The 20919-nt window shown below is 42.7% G+C and overlaps 1 protein-coding gene across 19 annotated transcripts in view; it reads left to right on the plus strand.

The window, feature by feature from the left end:
- The window catches only part of Magi1 (membrane associated guanylate kinase, WW and PDZ domain containing 1), a 618948-nt gene that overhangs the window by 536798 nt on the left and 61231 nt on the right, over positions 1 to 20919 (plus strand). For all 19 annotated transcript variants that reach the window (XM_057790328.1, XM_057790346.1, XM_057790384.1 and 16 more), the window contains 3 exons: positions 2041 to 2133; positions 9071 to 9253; positions 10306 to 10926. In XM_057790328.1, coding sequence (XP_057646311.1) covers positions 2041 to 2133; positions 9071 to 9253; positions 10306 to 10926 — 897 coding nt within the window. The remainder of the gene's footprint in view (positions 1 to 2040; positions 2134 to 9070; positions 9254 to 10305; positions 10927 to 20919) is intronic.

Below are 20919 nucleotides of genomic sequence, written 5' to 3' on the forward strand. Positions count from 1 at the left end.
TTTGCCTGGGCTGGGAATGTGGGGCAAAACTTAGGCACTGACACCCCCGTGTGGTCAGAGCTGGCCTTGATGACTGACTTTCTCCTCCTCTAGTTGCCCCGCCTCCCATGTCACACTGGAGCATGCTGCTGAAGGGGGCACCCCTGCGCAGACACTCAGACCTAAGCTCTGCCTTAGAAAGGAGCTTAGCCTGCAGAGCTGGCTGGGCGGTGAGGAAATTTGGGTCCCCTGCAACATTTGCATGGCAATCCTTGTCTAAATCCAATGCCCCTATAGCATTCTGACTTCCAGCGGAGCTTCTGGGCACTGGACTCCTTTTTCATATTGGAAACCCAGCACAGAGGGATCAGAGCTGGTAATCCTGAGTGCTTCTAGGAAGTTATGAATTCATATTTGTTATAGAAATAAAAACAACCCGGGAACAGAGTACAGCATTACATTTCCCAGTGCCTGCCCCAACCCATCCTCAGATGTTCACTGCGGAAATTTTCTGGTATATACAAATTGGAAATAGTAAAACCAAGATAAATTTGGAGATAAATATATCCCAGGTATATTTGAGCAACTTGTTAGGGATTTTTTTCCCACTTTTTGTTTCTTAAACCTGCTTGAAGGTTTATTATAGTTAACCCATAGTTTAAATAGCTGGATAATGTGTCATTTAATGAGTGTTTCTACTAATATGTAACCATTCATTTATTAATACTTAGGATTTTTCCTAATTTTTCATTACAGTTTTTAAATGATACCTTTATACTCTTGAAGTATAATGTATGATTATCAATTATGTGAATATGAAGTATAACACTTATGTTCCTACAATACTGGATATAAAATATTCAATCTAATTCAATCTAATAAAATATTAAATCTATATGGTGCTGGAATTTGAACTCAGGACATCATGCATGCCAAACACTTACTCAACTGCTGAGCCACACTCCTAGCCCTTGAACATAATCAAATATAGACCTTGAACTATAGGGCTAACCAAATGTTTCTACGAATGGCCATATCACAAATGTTTTAGGATTAATGAGACATTTAGTTCCCATAATAACTACTCACCTTTATAATATGAAAATAGCGAATATAGTAGGCATATCTGTGGGTCAATAAAGCTTCATTCATGAGCACTAATGTGAATCTCATCATTTTCATGTAGCAGAAAATACGCAATTTTAAGCCTTTAAAAATGTGAAAGATGTCCGTGCCTTGTGTTTACACAGTCGTAGCCGCTGAGCTCAATTTAGCTGATAAGCCATGGTTTACACCTGCTACCCTTAACAATATACTGTGGAGAGAGAGCCTGCCTGCCAGCTGAAAATTCTCTGCCTTAGTCTCCTTTTTAATTTAAGAATAGCTTTAATTTATTTTTTTCTTGAGATGATGAAACATTTTCAGTAGTCTCAGAAAATGTGTTTTGAGCCATGGGTGCGTTCAGCTGGGTGTGTCAGCTGAGGGAAGGTGACTGTGGTCCATCTCCAGGGTCATTCACTGCAAGGTGGCCCTTGGCCTCCAACGTTCATGAGATTAGACTTGGGATCTGGCAGTGGCTTCCCTTTGGTTTTCAGAGAGAATGGAAGTTTGCATCTCAGCGAAATGGTGTCTTGCATGTATTTTCATCCAGCTCACCATGCGGGACAGGCAGGTTCAGCAGACCAGCCCGCCCCTCATTGAGCCTGTAGAAGGTTCTTTCATATGTTGCTACATTCACGTGGATTTATACTGCTACAAAAAAAAGAAAGAAAGAAAGAAAGAAAGAAAGAAAGAAAGAAAGAAAGAGAAAACAATACAAAAAAAAACCCTTGTTTTTACTTAAAGCGTCTAAAGTTGAGTTTTTACCAGTTATGTCATATTTCCTTACCTGAAGATCAGACGTGAGAAAGATCTTGCCGTCTTCACCACAAAGGGAGTTCGGCCGGCTGCTTTGCTTGCTCCCCACCTGCCATTGATTCATTGCTCTGGCTTTTACTGAGAAGATAAACGGTGCAGCTGTTGAGAGACAACCCAGGAAACAGCTTCTTTTCTTTCTTGTAGAATGGACAGAAGATCATGCGTCCCTTGTGCCTCCTGTCGCGCCCTCCCATGGCCAGAGCAATCCGGAGCCAGCCAGGGAAGCTCCCCTTCAGGGTAATGTGGCGACTTGATTGCATGGGAGTTGGAGCTCTGGCGTCTCACTGTTTAATTTCTTCATTACATTGATTGTGTGTGTGTGTGTGTGTGTGTGTGTGTGTGTGTGTGTGTGTGTGTGTGCCACCCCCATACTCATCCCACATAATACATGTGGAGGTCAAAGTACAGCTTGAACAAATTAGTTCTCTCTTCTACCACCTGGGGCCCATGGCTTGACGTGGAGAACCTTTGCCAAGCTATCTTGCCAGTCCTAAAGTCTCATTTTAAAAATGAAGTTTGCAGCCGGGCATTGGTGGCTCATGCCTCTAATCCTAGCACTCGGGAGGCAGAGGCAGGTCTCTCTGTGAGACCAGCCTGGTCTCTGAGAACTAGTTCCAGGACAGTTTGGGCTGTGACACAGAGAAACCCTGTTTCAAAAAACCAAAGAAAAAAATAAAAATGAGGTTTGCTGATTCCTAAGCTTCAGTGCTCTCGACACTTCTGGCTAGATAATTCTTTGTAAAGGAGACTGTCTTCAGCACTTACTTAAGTGGGATCCCCTATCTGCTTGACTTCAGGAGCATACGCCCACCTCCTGCTGGTACCATGATAATCTGAAAGATGCCCAGATGTTGTTAGATGCCCCTCAGGAGCAGAACCATCCCGAGGTTGGGAATGAGTGATCCAGAGACCACAATATTTTTTAAATTGGGTGTTCGATATTTTGAGGTTCCAGGCAACACATTTGCTTTTGAGTAGTATTTTCTTCTAAGTGTAAATAACTTTATCTTAAAAGTCCTTCCCTGCTGCTGTTTTGCTTTGGTGTGTCCTACAGCATTTACATGGGTCTTACTTTTATTTATAAGTGTGGCCTCTTCGAAAGGATCGTTCATAATTTGGGTTCTTGAGCCTTGCTATAGTCAGGCCTTATTACTCCTCGGTGATGGAAGAGAGGCAGCTTGTCTGGGGTTGCTTGCTTTTGGTTTTGGTTTGTTTGTTTGTTTGTTTTCAAATAAGAAAAGTAGAACCACATTGAATAGTGTTGCGGAACTGTGGAATGTTGGTAGTACGGAGCCATGTAACCAGTGGGAAGTTGTCTCTAGTAGCTGATGTCATCATTAGATCATTATTAATATCTTTGAGAACACAACTCTATTTTATTATAATGGTGTCCTAAAGATAGACTGTAGTCTATAATAACTCAATTAATACCATCATTACTGTAGTGTCTTCAGCATTTCTTGGAATAGAAAATCCCTTCTTTGGCTCACGTCCTCTTGATTCACCTCTCATAGTAATTGAGTTGTAACAGGCCCTGAACCAGCCACACTGTAGACCACTTTAAAGATTACATAGACTTGGACGTCTGTGCCGCTGTCTTGTCCTCTCACTCTTTGACTTCTGCTTCCTGTCATTCACTCTTCACTTTCCTGCGCTTGTCATTTATGGAGCTAAACAGTGTAATTAGTGTTCATTGGTGCTGTGTTATTTCACAGTACTTTTTTCATTAAATCCATGGAGGCATGAGACTAGGAGTTTGTTTGTTTTGTTAATCCCCAATCAGGTAGAACCCCTTGATAGGTATTTTCTGTTGGAATTACAGTACTATTGAGTGAAACAGTGTGTATATATGCATACATGTGCATATTTTTGTTGAGTGTTGGCTCATGTTCTTAAGAAAATAATTGTTTTAAGAGATGAAATACACTAAAAATTGAAAGGTACAGGACATGGATTACCATGTGCTTAAAGCACAACTAAGACTACAATGGCCTTTGTCTGTGTTTCATCTCAGAGTCTCCCTGCTTTTTTGGTTTTGTTTGTTGGAGGCATGTTCTTACTATATAGCTCTGGATGGCTTGGAACTAGCTGCACACACTAGGCTGGCCTCAAACTCACAGATATCCTCCTGTCTGCCTCCTCTGTGCTGGCATTAAAGGCGAGAACCATTATGCCCATATCCATGGTGTCTCAGGCAGCTGCTCTACTACCGAGCCATACTCATGCGCTTTTGATTCTTTTTCTTTATCTTCTTTAGTCCTGCTGAACCTGACAGTGGGCTGAGACAGTCCAGGTCCACTGAATTCTCCACAGATTTAGCCATTCTCATAGCCAATCTACAGTGAGGCCTTCCTGTTGAGCCTCATCCCATAGACATAGTCTTTGGAAGATAACTAACATCAAAGAAACACATTGATACCCAGTCTCACGTTCTCTGAGCTGGAAGTGTAGTAAACTTTTAGACTTTAGTCTCATGGTTTATGGCCAGGTTACCAGCCTGCCACTCACACATACTAGTTTTGCAGATTATCTAGTTGTGATGGTAGATCAAGAAGCCATCTTGTGACTTGACTTTGTGGTTAATTTTTAAACCAAATTCTCCCGTCACTGACTTTACTTCTCAGCAACTGGTCATTTTATAAATGTTCTTGGACAAACTCTCCAGCTTCCAGATTGGGTTTAGGGCTGGACTTCTGTAGCTTCTTCCCACTGGACCCATCTTCCAGCTCTATGATGACTGATTTATAGAACCATATTGCATACCAGGATCCCCCTCTAAGCCCTTCATGCCCATGATCCATTTTGGTTGTTCTTAATGACCCTTGTGTGAAATTGGTACCATCTCTGTTTCTCTTTAGATGTACCACACTCAAATAGAAAGAGAGGCTTGCCACGAAGTAGTAGAACATATATATATATATATATGGCATTGTCATTAGGAATCAATGAACTTTCTGGCTCATAACTTTTTATCATTTTACTTTTGTAGGGGACTTTATTTCCTGAGTTAAGCTCTACTATTTAGTACGGTGTCACTGGTTACACATTATCATTTAGGTTTAAATTAGCTGCAACTGAAATAAAAATTGAAATTTTTTGGCTATTAGCCTTATGTCATGGCTTTGATATCTCCTTATATGGTGTAGTGGCTGCCATATAGATTGATATAAATGCTCAGTATTCCCAGTGCTGCACTAAGTGATGGTAGAAGCTTCCAGTGTAGAGAGTCCAAGTACCAGAGCCTAGAGTAGTTCTGACCTGGCAGAGAATAGTTAAGGGTAGTTCAAGGGCAGAGTTCTGAACCCAACCTAAAAGATCCTCATTCAGTGGTCATAGGTTAAGCACTAATATGAGTATGTTTTTAATAGACATTCGGATAAGCTTGCAGATACACAACCAAGAAGTTAGTGTCTCAACAGAAGGCATAGACCACAGAGCAGCAACCAAGAGTATCAAATCTCCCTTCTTGTGGGAGAAAATAATCCCTAACCCATGAACCACCCATACCTAAAACATAATAAAATGTGCATTAATACAAAATTCTGATGTTGTTTCTGTAGTTAAAATTCTGATAAGCTATGTGGTGCATTTTCCGTTTTCTAACTTTGCCCATAATAAAATGCAAAGGTACCAATACTTGGTCACTTCTTTTCAGCATTCTCTGGATCTTGCTGAATCTGTTCATTGTGTCCTTCTTTAGCCATTCAGTCCTTAGACAGAAATTGTTAGAGCACCTCCTACATATCACAGTACTCAGATTCTAAGCCCCGAATCTGCAAGTGAGTCTCCCTGGAGTGTGTAGTCTACTGAGTTTAGTGCATGCGTAGTGCTTCTTCAGCACGGGCACAGGAAACCAAGCCAGTCAGTGAGAAGTGTACTGTGTTAGGGCAGTCAACTCTCAGGACAAAAATAAAGCTGGAAGGGGGGGGCTGGAAATAATGCAGAGACATTGCACCCTTTAATAATGTCGTCCATCAAAGTCTCACTCAGAAGTCAGTAGCTGTTGAGGTCTCTGCACAGCTAAAATGTGTAACCCTCAAGCTCTCTAGAGTCCTGTCAGCCTCTTCTGTAAGACCTAGGCCATTTGACTTCCATAGCCCAAAGTGAATTTCAGAGCCCATTTTCCCTGTCTTTGACTTTTCACCCAGTAATTGTCCTGGGCGCTGTCTCCCAGAAGTCTTTGCTGGAGGTGCCATCCTTCTCCCCACACCTTGGCAAATGACTGTGCATGGCATATCCTGCCAGATCTTGCCTCTCTTTAACCACTGTTCCAGGGCTGCCATTTGTTGAGTTTCCAATAAGCCTTGGACTGACTGCACTGGAGAGGTTTGTGAGCAGACCTCTGACTATAGCCAATTTGAAGGAACCGTCTTTGTAAGAGCCAGAGACTTTTTAAAATATGCAATTAAAATTTGTGTGTGTGCCCAGAGACCTTTTTAAGCCTTTTAGTTATAGCTAACCAAAAATAACTTTTCTAACTGGCTGCCAAGGCTGCTAAGTGCAGAGGCATGGGGTAGCTTCTTTTTCTCCCTCTTAAAAGAATGTATTTTGGTAGAAAAGAAATAGAGCAGATGAGGGGGGTGTAGCAAGGGCAGAATATAGCAAATGAAATTAGGAACGAGGCAAATGGCTACTGCTTGGGATAACCCGAGAAGTTCCAATGAGCCTCTTGGATGCAGAGAAAGACTTAGTGAGGCCTGAATACTACTTTGTGAATTAGTTCTGAAATGCTACTTTTTTGTTTAATTTTATTTTGAGATTGTCATACATGAGTATTCTATCTAAATCATTTCCATTCCGCCTTCTTTGTTCCCCCCATTTCCTCCCATGTCCCCAACTACCTCTCAAAATCATGACCTCTTCTTCTTTTATTATTATTATTATCATCATCATTATTATTATTACATCTATACACACGTAGATACAACCTATTGAGTCCATTTGGTGTTACTTATATGTACACTTGTTTAAAAGACTGACAATTTGGGATTGGATAATTTACCAAAAACTTGTACTTAAATAACACTGAGCCTTTCTCTTCCTCCCGCTTCTTTTTCCTCTAACCCCTTCTCTCTACAACCTTTGGTTGCCTGTAGCCCTAGAAGTAGGCCTTTCAGAATTTCCTACATCACATTTGCATGTTAGCTGGTGTTGTCAATGTGTCTATCTTGTTTAGACAACCATATTGTTGAGATTTCATAAGTGTAACTTACTACCATAAACCGAAAGCACTCATCAGCATCAGGGGCCTTGGTCATCTCTGCTCCTCTTCCCTGATAGTCACTGAACCTTGGACATAGAGGTTGTGTTGTAGATATATCTGTTGGAACTAGGAATCCCAAGATCATTTATTTCTGCAATAGTCTCAATCTGTGGCTAAAATTGGTGAGCGGAAAGATCTGTACTTTCTCTGTACATAAGGATAAGTACCTAGAATATAGTTAGAAATTATCGGTTTAGGAAAATAACAATGGTGGGCTCTCCTTCAGGGTCTGTGATCTAATCAGCCATTAGGAAGTTGGCTGGGTGGCAATAGCAGGCATGGATTCGTCCTACTGAATGTGTCTTAAATCCGAAAAGACAGTTTGTTCAGTAGACCCAAGACAAAAGTGCCACCATCGCCTCTTTGGGGATATCTTGCCAGGCTAGTCACTGTTGTGGCTTGTTGTAATAAGAGGAGCGGGGCTGCGTCCCCGGCACCCAGCCGCCCGCATGGCTAGCTTATGCCCTGAAATAATTACACAGAAACATTATTCTTTTAATCACTGCCTGGCCCATTAGTTCCAGCCTCTTCTTGGCTAGCTCTTACATATTGATCTAACCCATTTCTAATATTCTGTGTAGTACCACGAGCTGGCTTACCAGGAAAGATCTTAACCTGCATCTGTCTGGAGTGGGCGAATCATGGCGACTCCTGACTCGGCTTCTTTCTCCCAACATTCTGTTCTGTTTATTCCACCCACCTAAGGGTTGGCCTATCAAATGGGCCTAGGCAGTTTTTTTTTATTAATTAACCAATGAAAGCAACAGATTAATACAAGACCCACCTCCATCAGTGGCTCATAGGCTTCACAGCTAGGCAGGATTGGTAACCACCTTTCTCCGTTGGCAGCTTGCATAGCACCTTCAGATACTTTGAAAGCCAGTCCTCAGAGAGGGCCCTTCCAGCGCACTTCCAGATCCATTCTTTCAAGTCCTGTGACCAAAGCAAGTGTTGTTTTCAGCAGTAGGGACCTACCTTAAAGTTCTGGGAGTCAGTCAAGGTCACTGCCAATAGCCTATATGGTTTAAGGGCATCTCTTGTAATCTTCTGACCAACAGTGTGGTTAAAAACTAAAACTAAAGTTTTTGTTCAGTTGATCCTATGCATAGAAGCCATGTCCATGGTAGCACATTATAGTAAACACTGCAAAATAGAAAAGAAAACCATGGTACAAAGCAGAGACCAGCTGCTTCCTTTAAGGAGGCTGTGGCAGCCCAGTAGCTGTAAACCAGGCTGTAATTCAGGGAGAATGTCATCCTGAGACTGGTTGTTGTCTTCTTCCGTTTACTTTTGGACCTGGAAGATGACATGCCTGAGATTGAGCTGTAACTGAGAGAATGCCTCGTGTTTCCGACACAGTAGTTTGGATTTCTGTACTGCACACCTCTAAGCTAGCACTTGGGAGGTGGAGGCAGGAAGATCAGAAGTTCAAAGTCACTTGTGTCTGTATAAGAGGCTGGAGGCTAGCTTGAGTTACTGAAACCCTATCTTGAAAGAAAGATATTCTCTATGTATGACAATATGCTATGACATCCACCTCCTAAACAGAGTGCACAGGAGAACCCTCATTCCTACAATCAAGAAAAGAGTTCTAAAATGTAGTTATGTGTGTGTGTGTGTGTACACTTCATGTATGTGCAGGTGCCCATAGGGAACAGAAGAGGCTGTCAGATTCCCTAGAGTTGAACTTACAGAGGTTGTGAACTACCTGATGTGATGCTGAAAAACAAACTTGGGTACCCAGGAAGAGCCTAGTTATCTCTCTGGTCCCAAAGAGGCCCCATCTGTATCTGTAGCCTCAAGCCTTGCTCTTGAACAGCTTGTTTGCGTTGTCTTATAGCATCCTTGGCTCATTCACAGGTATACTCACAGTGAATTTCCTTGTGTTTCTCTCCTTCTAATCTAAACCAGGCAAACCTTTTTTTACAAGAAACCCTTCTGAGTTGAAAGGCAAGTTCATTCACACGAAGCTACGGAAAAGCAGCCGTGGCTTTGGCTTCACAGTGGTTGGAGGGGACGAACCTGATGAGTTCCTGCAGATCAAGAGCCTTGTCCTAGATGGCCCTGCTGCCCTGGATGGCAAGATGGAGACAGGTGAGTTCACATGGCCATAGCATATTCCAAGTGGTGAGGCCTGTGCCCACATCTGAACAAAGGCAGACAGCATCATGATTCCTTGATGTGTGTCCTTTATATACCTTGCAATGAGCTAGATCCCTCTCTTACAGCACCCCTACCCCAGTCCAGGTGAAAACCTTTGAAACTTCTTTGACTTTAGAAACCTGTTGCAGTGCTATTATGTATAGTAAAGCAGTAATTTACTAAAAATATAGGTCCATTTGAATTTGAATAAATGAATTCTAAACTTAGAACTCCAGTGTTCTTTCAATGATTATTATATTGTCCTTTAGCCCAGAAGACACTAGATGCTAAAAGAAAGGTTTATTATCAGTTAAAATAGCCAATCTGGTTTTGGCAGGTGGTCACTCCACCCCCACCCTGTTTCATTCAGATTCATATTGAAGGTGCAGAAGAACTAAAATTTTGAAAAGATTGGTCAGCAAGAGGAAAGCATATATGTTCGTGTATGATGAGTTTAAAACAGGGTCTGATGGCACTCATTTGTAATGCCGGCACTCCGATAGCTATGGAGCTGCGGAGTGAGACCTTGTCTCCGAAACTGCCTCCCTAAACACAAAGGATGAGTCAGATGTGACACAGGGCCCTCAAAAGTAAACAGCAGCCCAAAGATGATGTTCAGCACGAGGCACAGTGAGCAGACTAGGTTATAGGAATGTGACAAGGGCACACGGGCTTGGGCTAGAGCAGCGAAGTCAGTAGAAGAGGAGAGAGGTGACTGGGAAGTCACATATGGTTTAACAAGGTCAGTGTGCATCAGCTTCTAGGGTTGGTTTCTTATCCTTAGTAACCAGGATATACCCAGGTAAGAATGCTACTTCCCGTGTGGGAAGAACATCGTCTATGCGGAGTTCTCGGGAGGAATAGAGTTCCTCTTTCAAGCATCTTTGGCTCCAAACAGGCCTATAGTGACGTCTCAGGTGGTAGGCTCTAAACATTAGGAGAATGTGCCTGCTGCAACATTTTTTGGTGCTGGTGTTTGACCTCCATACTCTCGCCTCTTACAGGGGATGTGATTGTCAGCGTGAATGACACCTGTGTTTTGGGACACACACATGCTCAAGTTGTAAAAATCTTCCAGTCCATTCCTATTGGTGCCAGTGTGGACCTTGAACTCTGCAGAGGTTATCCATTGCCTTTTGACCCGGATGACCCCAATACAAGTTTAGTGACCTCGGTGGCCATTTTGGACAAAGAACCAATTATTGTTAATGGACAAGAGACCTATGATTCACCAGCAAGCCACAGTAGTAAAACAGGCAAAGTCAGCAGCATGAAGGATGCCAGGCCAAACAGCCCTGCCGACGTGACTTCCAACAGTTCTTATGGTTATCCCAATGACACGGTCTCTTTGGCTTCTTCCATAGCCACGCAGCCGGAGCTGATAACTGTTCACATAGTCAAAGGGCCAATGGGATTTGGCTTTACCATTGCAGATAGTCCCGGTGGGGGCGGCCAAAGAGTGAAACAGATTGTTGACAGTCCCCGCTGCAGGGGCCTCAAGGAAGGGGATCTTATCGTGGAAGTGAATAAGAAGAATGTGCAGGCCCTAACACACAACCAAGTCGTGGACATGCTGATCGAGTGTCCAAAGGGAAGTGAGGTCACACTGTTGGTGCAGCGAGGAGGTACGTAGGTCGATTTTCTTCTTTACTTTTGGAATCTGAGGTGCGTCGGTTGGCTTACTAGTCTTCAACTACTTGGTGGTGTTTTGTTTCTTCGTTTGACGATTTGTTGTTCTTTTTCTCCTTTTTGAGACACTGAAAGTTGAACCCTGGGCCTTCAGCATGGTAGGCAAGCAGTGTGCCAGCAGGCCACACACCCAGGCCTAGATCGCTTTCACTTAGTTACTTGAAAATACTTGGCAAATATCTGTGGGTTGCTTTGAACACTCTTCACAATCAAGTTTCTGTATTATTTTGCATACACTGAATTAGAGTGATTCTGTCAAACGGATCCTGTGTCTTTTAAAAATAAGTAAGATTTGTCTCTTAAAAGCAAGGAAGATTTTTCTCGTAAGACTCCTGTCCCTGGCCGCAGAGGCTGAACCGTGTGCCCCTGAGACCACTCTCCCAGCCTCAGTTCTTACTGCTGTTCTGCTGTTCCCCTGGATTGTAGCCACACTGGCTTTGTCCTTTCCTGCCTCAGGACCTTTCTAGTTCCCTGGCTCAGTTTCTCGCAGTTCTCTCCCTAGGGAGTTATCTGTCTCGCTGTCTAATTTGACCTCTGGCACGTCTACAGCATTTCTCCTGTCTATCGACCGGGACCGGGATTGTATTTCTCACTGTCGGCATTATTAACTATTGTCATGAGCCATTATTTTATACTTTTTTCTTTCTTTTCCTTTCCCGGGAACATAATAAGCCAGCACGCACATCTGCGCATTGTTGTCCGTTAGCCCTAACATTTAGCACACCTGACTCTTTTCAGAGTGATGCTGTAGAACTCACATCATCTTCGTCTCAACATTAAGCTTCCTTCTTTCTTTTTCCTTCCCTAAGCCTCCCATTTTCTTCCTCATCCACACTCCCAGTATTTGTTAATTTCAAATTAAGAAATACTCAGGATTGAAATGTCTCACTCCTAGACTGTGAACTTGTAACTAGTTGTAGCTCATTGACGGTTCCCCGGTCCTCCCCAGAGCAACGTTTCATACTTATAGTTGAGCCCTTGGAAAGGATCAATTACGAAATGTGGTTTCCTTGTGACACAGGTGCTCACTTGAAACTGTGTATTGTGTGATCAAAGTGATTAGGGTCATTAGAGGAAATCCAGAACATAGCACAACATTGAGTTGGTTAACGTGTTCTTCTAACTTCATCAAAACCATGGTGCAGGCCTGGTGTGATGGCGCACACCTTTAATTACAGCACTTGGTAGGCAGAGGCAGGTGGATCTCTGTGAATTCTAGGACAGCCAGAAATACATAGTGAAACCCTGTCTAAAATTTAAAACCATCGTGCAGACTGACTTGGCTCAACACTCCAGTACATTTTGAGGTCTCTTCTGGTTCCAAGTGACTTTGTATCATGTAGACAAACCGGTGAGTGTGTTCTCGTACATGTGTGCATCTCTCGTCTGATCTTTACCGTTCCCATGGGATGTCGGAAAGTGGCAGCTACTAATAGAACCGAACTGTTCACCCCACCTCTGGTTCTACTGTCCCTAGTCCAGTGCTCTGCCAACTTACCTATGAACACTGTTGACTTTGCATACTTCTTCATGTGTTTGGCTGTCCAGCAGGCTTCTCTCTGATCCACCTCTTGTGCGTTTTACAGCCAGTTTTCTCTCTGAGCTATTTTAATCCTTCTTTTCTATTGAGTGTATTATGCACTGGCCATTTCCATCATTAGATTCACTTGTAAAGGTACCAAAAAATAGCTTTATGATAATCTACTAACTCAATTCATAATGTACTTGCCTAAAATTGCAAAGAGTTGATTATAGAAATATATATACCCCTTCTTGTTAACTAAGTGTATTTTAATTCCTGGGACTATCTTTCCGTTGATGCTATTACATTTTATAACATTCATATGGAAAGATCCAGAATATATTGCCTCATTAGTCAACATCTACATGGTTTACTCTACAACCTGAGTAATTTAAAATCACTGTAACATCGACAGTCTGTAAAGTATGTCATCCACCCTGTGCTTGATTTATGTGTAGGGTGGGAAGTTTGTACATCTGCAGTTGGCAGGCCGTTGCCAGCTACTATTAATCTTTCTCAAAAGCATAAAAATATATTTGGTTGTGCCATGCATTAGTTGTTTGCTTTGGAGCTGACATTTAATCATCCCTCCCTGTGATGGGGGTGGAAGGAGAATGTTTGATGAAGAAACAGGACAGCAGTTGGCTGAGATGAGGAAGTGAGCGGTCAGTTCACTGACTGCTCATAAATCTCATTTCTGTCATAGTTTCTGGTAAGCAGATTGATTTGCTCATTAAATCCACATCGCCAATGATGCTCCGGAATCCATGTTGGGAGGATGGAGTTTCATATGCCTTATGAAATGGGTTTGGATGTTGGCAGCATCTGTTTTAGTTCCTAAGCCCCATGTTCATTTTTGATGGTTGTCCTTATCAAGTTTGGGTTAAATTGACGTTTTATTTTTAGTATTTTTATGTCTGCTACCTCCTTCCGAATAGTAGGGAAACAAGGCAAAGGATGAAATAGCTTTTGTTAATTTCTGGAGGTAGTTTCTGGGTCTGACTTGGATTTGCCAGGGTTGTTCTCCCATAGGCTGGCTAGCTGGGACTGTCACAGGTTGTCCCTAGCGTCTCAACTAGACCTCCTTATTACTGTTGCTTCAGGTGTCTGTTCTGCACAGCCCACCTTCTTGTGCTGTCTTTCTCAGCCTGCCCTTCTCTCCTCCTCCCTCTGCTGTCCAGACGAGAGAGTGTTTTCTTTCTGGTACGACTTAAAATTGCATCAGTGTTTGCAGTCAGCAGTCTGCCGCCCAGTGCCGGCTTGAGTCTGTAGGCTTTCTTGAGGTTGGCAAATCATGCTAGCCAGTGGTGAATTAACCATTTTTTAATGCACTAAAGAACTTGCCCGGCGGTTTCTCAGGAAATTCGGGATCCACCTACCCCTGGACCCAGCAATACCACTCTTGGGAATATACCCAAGAGATGCCCTATCATATAACAAAAGTATATGCTCAACTATGTTCATAGCAGCATTGTTTGTAATAGCCAGAACCTGGAAACAACCTAGATGCCCTTCAATGGAAGAATGGATGAAGAAAGTGTGGAATATATACACATTAGAGTACTACTCAGCGGTAAAAAACAATGACTTCCTGAATTTTGCATGCAAGTGGACGGAAATAGAAAACACTATCCTGAGTGAGGTAAGCCAGACCCAAAAAGAGAACATGGGATGTACTCACTCATAATTGGTTTCTAGCCATAAATAAAGAACATTGAGCCTATAATTTGTGATCCTAGAGAAGTTAAATAAGAAGATAAACCCAAAGAAAAATATATAGTCATCCTCCTGGATATTAACCTTCATCAGGCGATGAAAGAAGACAGAGACCCACATTGGAGCACCAGACTGAAATCCCAAGGTCCAAATCAGCAGAAGGAGAGAGAACACGAGCAAGGAACTCAGGACCGCGAGGGGTGCACCCACATACTGAGACAATGGGGATGATCTTTCGGGAACTCACCAAGGCCAGCTAGACTGGGTCTTAAAAAGCATGGAATAAAACAGGACTCGCTGAACATAGCGGACAATGAGGGCTGCTGAGAAGTCAAGAACAATGGCACTGGGTTTTGATTCTACTGCACGTACTGGCTTTGTGGGAGCCTAGGCAGTTTGGATGCTCACCTTACTAGACCTGGAAGGAGGTGGGAGGTCCTTGGACTTCCCAAAGGGCAGGGAACCCTGACTGCTCTTTGGGCTGATGAGGGAGGGGGATTTGATTGGGGGAGGGGGAGGGAAATGGGAGGCGGTGGTGGGGAGGAGGCAGAAATCTTTAATAAATAAATAAAAAAAAAAAAAAGAACTTGCCTGGTACAGGTTTTTCCGTGTTGAACAGGAACACTTCCTGTGTTGTCAGCATAGCGCCTCTGCCCCACAGTGCACAAAGCTTTGTTTGCTCAGCTAACGCACACCTCTGTGCTTCTCTTTCAGAAGTAATTTTGTGTTGACTTGAAGAATTTTGACGGTGTTTTGTTTTGCGACAGTGTTTTGTGGAGAATGTAGGCTGTGTTTTAGAGAGAAAGCGTCTATCGGAAAGAGAACTGAACAGGGTCTGTCAGGAGTGAGCAGGCCTCTGGGTTAAGCTATGTCTTCACCATGCTACTCTTGCCCCAACATTCTTTTCTTCATCCAAAAAAGAAAAAGAGTGTTTTGAACTAGAGGATCTTTTGGGCTTCTATTTCATGAAAGGAATGATTCCACTGTAATGGAGAAAAGACAGTGGAGTTGAAGCCAGAATAAGAACATTTGACTTGAACCTGGCTCCCACCTTCACTTTGTGTGTCACTCACCTTTCCTTCATTTAGTTCAGAATGTAACCAGAGAGAATGATTCTTGCCCGTTTGCATGCTATAGATAAATAAGTAACTGCTGGTGGCCCATCCATGGTGTTTTGCTAATATTGCCAGTTAGCAGAAATAGCTGCTTAAGTTAGCTTTTTTTAAAAACAACCACAAAAGGAAAAAAGAAAAAACAAAGCGAAGATGATCTTTAGCCAGAACTCATAGTCTTATTATCATTCTGTGATGTTTTCACATCTGCATTTTGTTTTAAAAACTCCACTGTTGGTTTTTCGGTAAGTAACCAGCGTTGTGAATGAAACCAGGCTCCTACCCTGTGATCCCTTCTGGCTTTAACTCCTTCTCAGATACTTTGCATGCGTGTATGTGTGGGTGGGTTAAGCTCCTAAAGCTAAAATTGTTTTTATTTTTGAATAATTTTCTAAAAGATATCTCTGGGTTTGTTGGTGGTGAGTATCAAGCCGAGGCCTCTTGCATGGCTGGGTGTGTTCTATCCTTCTAAACCAAATCTTTCCCACTTGAGCTTCTGCAAGCAGCAGATATCCCTGCCTTTGCTAAGACCATTTCCATTCCCACCTTCTGCACTCTCCTGCTTCGGAAAATAGAAGGAATGAATTGATTCTGAAGTCCTTGTCTTTGGTGGAGGTCATCACTGACTTCTGGTGATGACCACAGTAATGGAAGGGATGTCTGTTCAACAGTATACATAAACCGACATCATACACAGAGTTCTTTAGTCAAGCCACTAAGGTATTTTTCGGATCTGATTTTTTTTTTTTCTAGTTTTTCAAGACAGGGTTCTCTGTGTAGCTTTGGGTCCTGTCCTAGACCTCACTCTGTAGATCAGGCTAACCTTGAACTCACAGAGATGCAGCTGCCTCTGCCTCCCAAGTGCTGGGATTAAAAGTGTGCACCACCTCCGCCCAGCAGGATCTGATTCTTAGGCGATAAGATTTTAGGATTCCCAGAAGGTGAGATCTGTGAATTTATCACAGGTGCCTTATGGTAGACTGCCTCATCTATAAGTCACAGAAAAATATGACCATATAGCTTTATAGTTTTATAGTCTTATTAATTCACTGTATAAGAGCAATGGTATATGTTTTAGCAAAAAAATTGATATGATAATAGTAGCTGTATTCTTACTATGGATCGGACATGTTACCATGGTACAGCCATACACACTGAAGCACAGACATACCTTAAACTTAGTGACACCCCATTTTTGCAGCCAAACTGGAATTAGTGCCATGTACCGAGTTACTCTAAGTGGGATCCTCTATAAAACGAAGGTATTTATTTACTGCCTTCTACAATAGGAAAGGAAACGTGGAGGATTGCGGTGGGAGGTGGAAGGAAACTCGAGCTAAATTTGAGTAGTCTAGAGCAAAGCTAGGACTCCTGGTTGTGTTAGGAAAGCATGCAGAAGACTAACTCAGACAATAAACTGCTATTGAGCCAGGCACTGTTGTTGTAGGATACTTTGTTTGTTTGTTCCTGGATGCTCAGCCCCGAAATAGCCACACAGAAACTGTATTAATTAAATCACTCCTTGACCCATTAGCTCTAGCTTCTTATTGGCTAACTCTTACATCTTAATTTAATCCATTTCTATTAATCTGTGTATTGCCACATGGCTGTGGCTTACCAGATAAAGTTCTGTCGGGTATCTGTCTCTGGCGGGGCTACATGGCGTCTCTAAACTCTGCCTTGTTTCTCCCAGCATTCAGTTTAGTTCCCCCTCTTTCCCACCTACCCTATATTCTGCCCTGCATTTCTTTATTAACCAATGGTATTCACAGCATACAGAGGGGTACCACACATCACACTGTCCTTAACATTTTGCATACACTTGACATAGAAGTCCAGGAGCCTTCTGGAAATGGTACAATATTAGTTTCATATTTTAGGAGAAGTTAAGATCTCAAGAGTGTCATATTTTCCCCAAATTGTGTACCTGGCTAGGATTTGAACCAGGAATCTGGGCTTCAGAGATTGGGCCTAAACACTATAATAAAAAGCTTTCTAGCATAGAGGGAGGGAGGGAGGGACGGAGGGAGGGAGGGACGGAGGGAGGGAGGAACGGAGGGACGGAGGGAGGGAAGAAGAGAAAGAAAAAGAAGTGGAAGAAGAGCTACCCTGGTAGCAGAATTGTCTGATGTATTTTATGTATAGAAACTATCCCCCTAGTGTAGTTGTTGGGAAATTATTTTATACATAGAGAGATGAATAAGCCTGAAGTCAACAAGCAAATTGATATCAACATAATCCTGATGATATTTATTTCATTAAAGCATCGATCCAAACAGTCAAAGTGGTAATCTAAGTTCAGTCATCTAAGCATAGCTTTAGCGTCAGTGTCTCTGTGTTGTGTGCCTCTGTGTGTGAATATAAGTATGTGCCTTTATGTGTGTGTGTGTGTGTGTGTGTGTGTGTGTAAGTATGCTCATCGGTGTGTGTGTCAATGTGAGTGTGAGGGTGTGTACTTCTGTGTGCGTGCTCCTGTCTATCCATCTCTGGGTTTATGTGTATGAGAAAGTGTGAGTGTATGTACATGTGTGTGTGTTTGTCCATCTGGGTATGTGTGTCTGTGAGTATATATGTGTCTGTGTGTGTGTGCTTCTTCTGAAATGATGCAAAACCATCATAATTAGACCCACAGTGAGCTGTCTGCCTGAGAGTTAAACTGGGTGATCAGGCGCCTCTCTTTGCCCTCTGGTCTTGGACTGGAGAATGAGTTGCAAATTGCACCACTTAAGTGTTTGACTGCCAGAGTGTCTCACACTGAGCTGCAAGGCCCCAGGAAAAGAAATTTAGGTTACTCACAGAAAGATACCCTGATAGAGTTGAGTACTATGTGTGCTTCTGATGGAGGAAGATCATCTTTCTATCTGTTGTTTCATTGGTTAATTAATAAAGAAACTGCCTTGACCCTGATAGGACAGAAAATTAGGTAGGCGGAGTAGACAGCACAGAATGCGGGGAGAAAGAAGCAGAGTCAGGCAGTCGCCATGATTCTCCCACTTCAGACAGATGCAGGTTAAGATCTTTCCTAGTAAGACACCTTGTGGTGTTACACAGATTATTAGAAATGGGTTAGATCAATATGTAAGAGCTAGCCAATAAGAGGCTGGAACTAATGGGCTAGGCAGTGTTTAAAAGAATACATTTTCCTTGTAATTATTTCGGGGCATAAGCTAGCCATGCGGGCGGCTGGGCGCCAGAATGTAGCCTGCCACTCTCCTATCACCAACAGAGTGGTGCCCAACATGGGGCACGAACCCACGACCCTGAGATTAAGAATCTCATGCTCTACCAACTGAGCTAGCCGGGCTCTTAATCTCCTCCATCATGCTTCTCTCCAATGCTGCCCCCCTCTCCCTTCTTAGATCTCCAGACTCAAAGAACATCTCACTCCCCGCTGACCTCTGCCAGGCTTCCTTATGACACTTGGCTTTGTGCCAGCCTCGGAAGAGGACTCGGTGCTTCTGTCCATACTCTTTCTAGAGTGGATGAAAGTCGAGTCACATCTGAATGGCTACCCATAATTCAGTAGAAACTCCACAGTCCTATGTCAAGCCCTGCCATGTGATGTCTCCTCTTTTCTTTCTTCTCCCAGAGAATCTCAGGACTTCGTTCCTCACATGCTCTGGCCTCTGCTCTGAGCTCCTTTCATCTCAGAAGCTGACTCTGACCCTTACCGAACAGTGAGACAGCATCCGTCACCACCACTGCCTGTTCACTGGGCTTTAGGGGTTTGAAACTCATAGAGTTTAGACAGTGTTTCCTCCTTTATCCTCATGGTGTATACCCCAGGACCTTTAGTGGATACCTTAAACCACAGGTAGTACCCCCCCATGTATATATACACATACTGTAGTAAAGATGACTTTGTCAAACACAGAAGAGACCAATAATAGCCAGTAATAATGAATAATTAGAACAATATGCATGCTACCCTCAGTAGCATACAATCAATACCTATGACTTGTTGATTTCTGGAAATTTCAAGTTAGTGTTTTCAGTCTTTGAATGACTTAACCCTCAGAAAGGGACTGGTTTATTGTTCTGACTTGGGGTTCTCCATGAGAGCTGGACCTAAGTCAGTACGTTACCCTATCACCTGAAATAGAGCCCAGCACGTGACAGTTATTCAGAAAATCGCATGGATTAATGATTCTTCCTTAAGAAACCTGTACTTGTGGTTGGGTCTGTCCTAGTTTCTACAGCTCTTCTTTGAGAACCCTACACTCACACTCACAGATGTGTCTTCCTGTCTTCTGAGCACCTCTTCCTCTTAATTCTCATGCTTAAACCTATACACAGCTATGTTTATTAAATCCCAACTCTGGTTCATCAAGTAAGAGAAAGAACCACAAAAATCACTCATATTGAATGAACACATGAGCTATGCCAGGCCGTGTTTCCTGAACATGCTCCTCAGCTGAGTTTCCTGGGATGTGATTATTGGGTGGATTGCTGAAGGAAAGGACCAACACCGTGCCGCATCACCCGGATCTGAGTACTCTCAGAACTGCTCACAGGGATGGGGAATTGTGTTGATCAAGAGCACCTGCAAGCCAAGATGCCAAAAAATCAGTTGGATCTATTTGGTATTACTACCTTACATTAAAAAAGAACTCCACTAACTATGAAGTCATCTTCACTGTCAATTTTTTCTTCTGTTCCAAGGCGTACAGTTAAGAGAAATGGTAAAATAGGGGTATTCAATACCTCACTTCTGGGATAAAATAAACTCTATGCCCCAGTAACGCTTCCTGTGATGACTGTCTGAACTCTATTGAAAGACGAAGCTGTTGACACCTCATGTTGATGGGCATAGTATCCGACTGACGTCACAGTTTACTTAGGGTGTTGTTTTGCAGCACTTATTGGAAAATCGAGGCTCTGGTTGGAGCCAGTGTGAAGCCTGATCCCTTCAAGGCGGTTAGAAGTTGTTCCCGTTAAAATCAGCAATCTCCTTGCTCTTCCATGGCGCTAAGCACCATGGCTTTCACGTTTGCTATTAAGGAGCCTCCTGGCCTTTATTAGTAATGCAGTTTGAAGTTGTTATTTTGGTTTATTGCCATGGCTTAAAGTCATCAAGGATTTTATTTTGGAATTCTTCATAAAATGTTAGGTCACATTTGCATTTGAGATGACTTACACCAAGATAGGAGATAAATATAAAAATGTTTCTATTTTGGTTGTGTTTCATTATATAATGCATAAGAATTGCTCCTCATTTTCATGTCTTGAGGAATTCTGGTTTAATTATATTTTGTCTTAATCTTTAAATCTAAGCATATTGCTTATCTGTTCATTTATAGGCAGTGTCAGATGTAATTGGAAAATTGGGGTTTATTCCTTTATATTCTTTTTTTAATATTTACTGTTTTGGATGATATGTCTGACTATGTGTGTGTAAGTATGTGTGCCTATGTGCATGTGCAGGCCCGAGGTCAACCTTGGGTGTTCTTCCTCACGAGCTTTTCAGCTTGTTTCTTGTTCTCTTGGATGCCTAGAGTTCACCTGAGTCGGTTTGGCCAAGTGGCCATTGAGCCTTGGGGAATGTTCTGTCTCCACCTATCCAGAACTGGGATTATAAG

Source organism: Chionomys nivalis, chromosome 1 (assembly GCF_950005125.1).
Source record: "Chionomys nivalis chromosome 1, mChiNiv1.1, whole genome shotgun sequence".
Classification (NCBI taxonomy): domain Eukaryota; kingdom Metazoa; phylum Chordata; class Mammalia; order Rodentia; family Cricetidae; genus Chionomys; species Chionomys nivalis.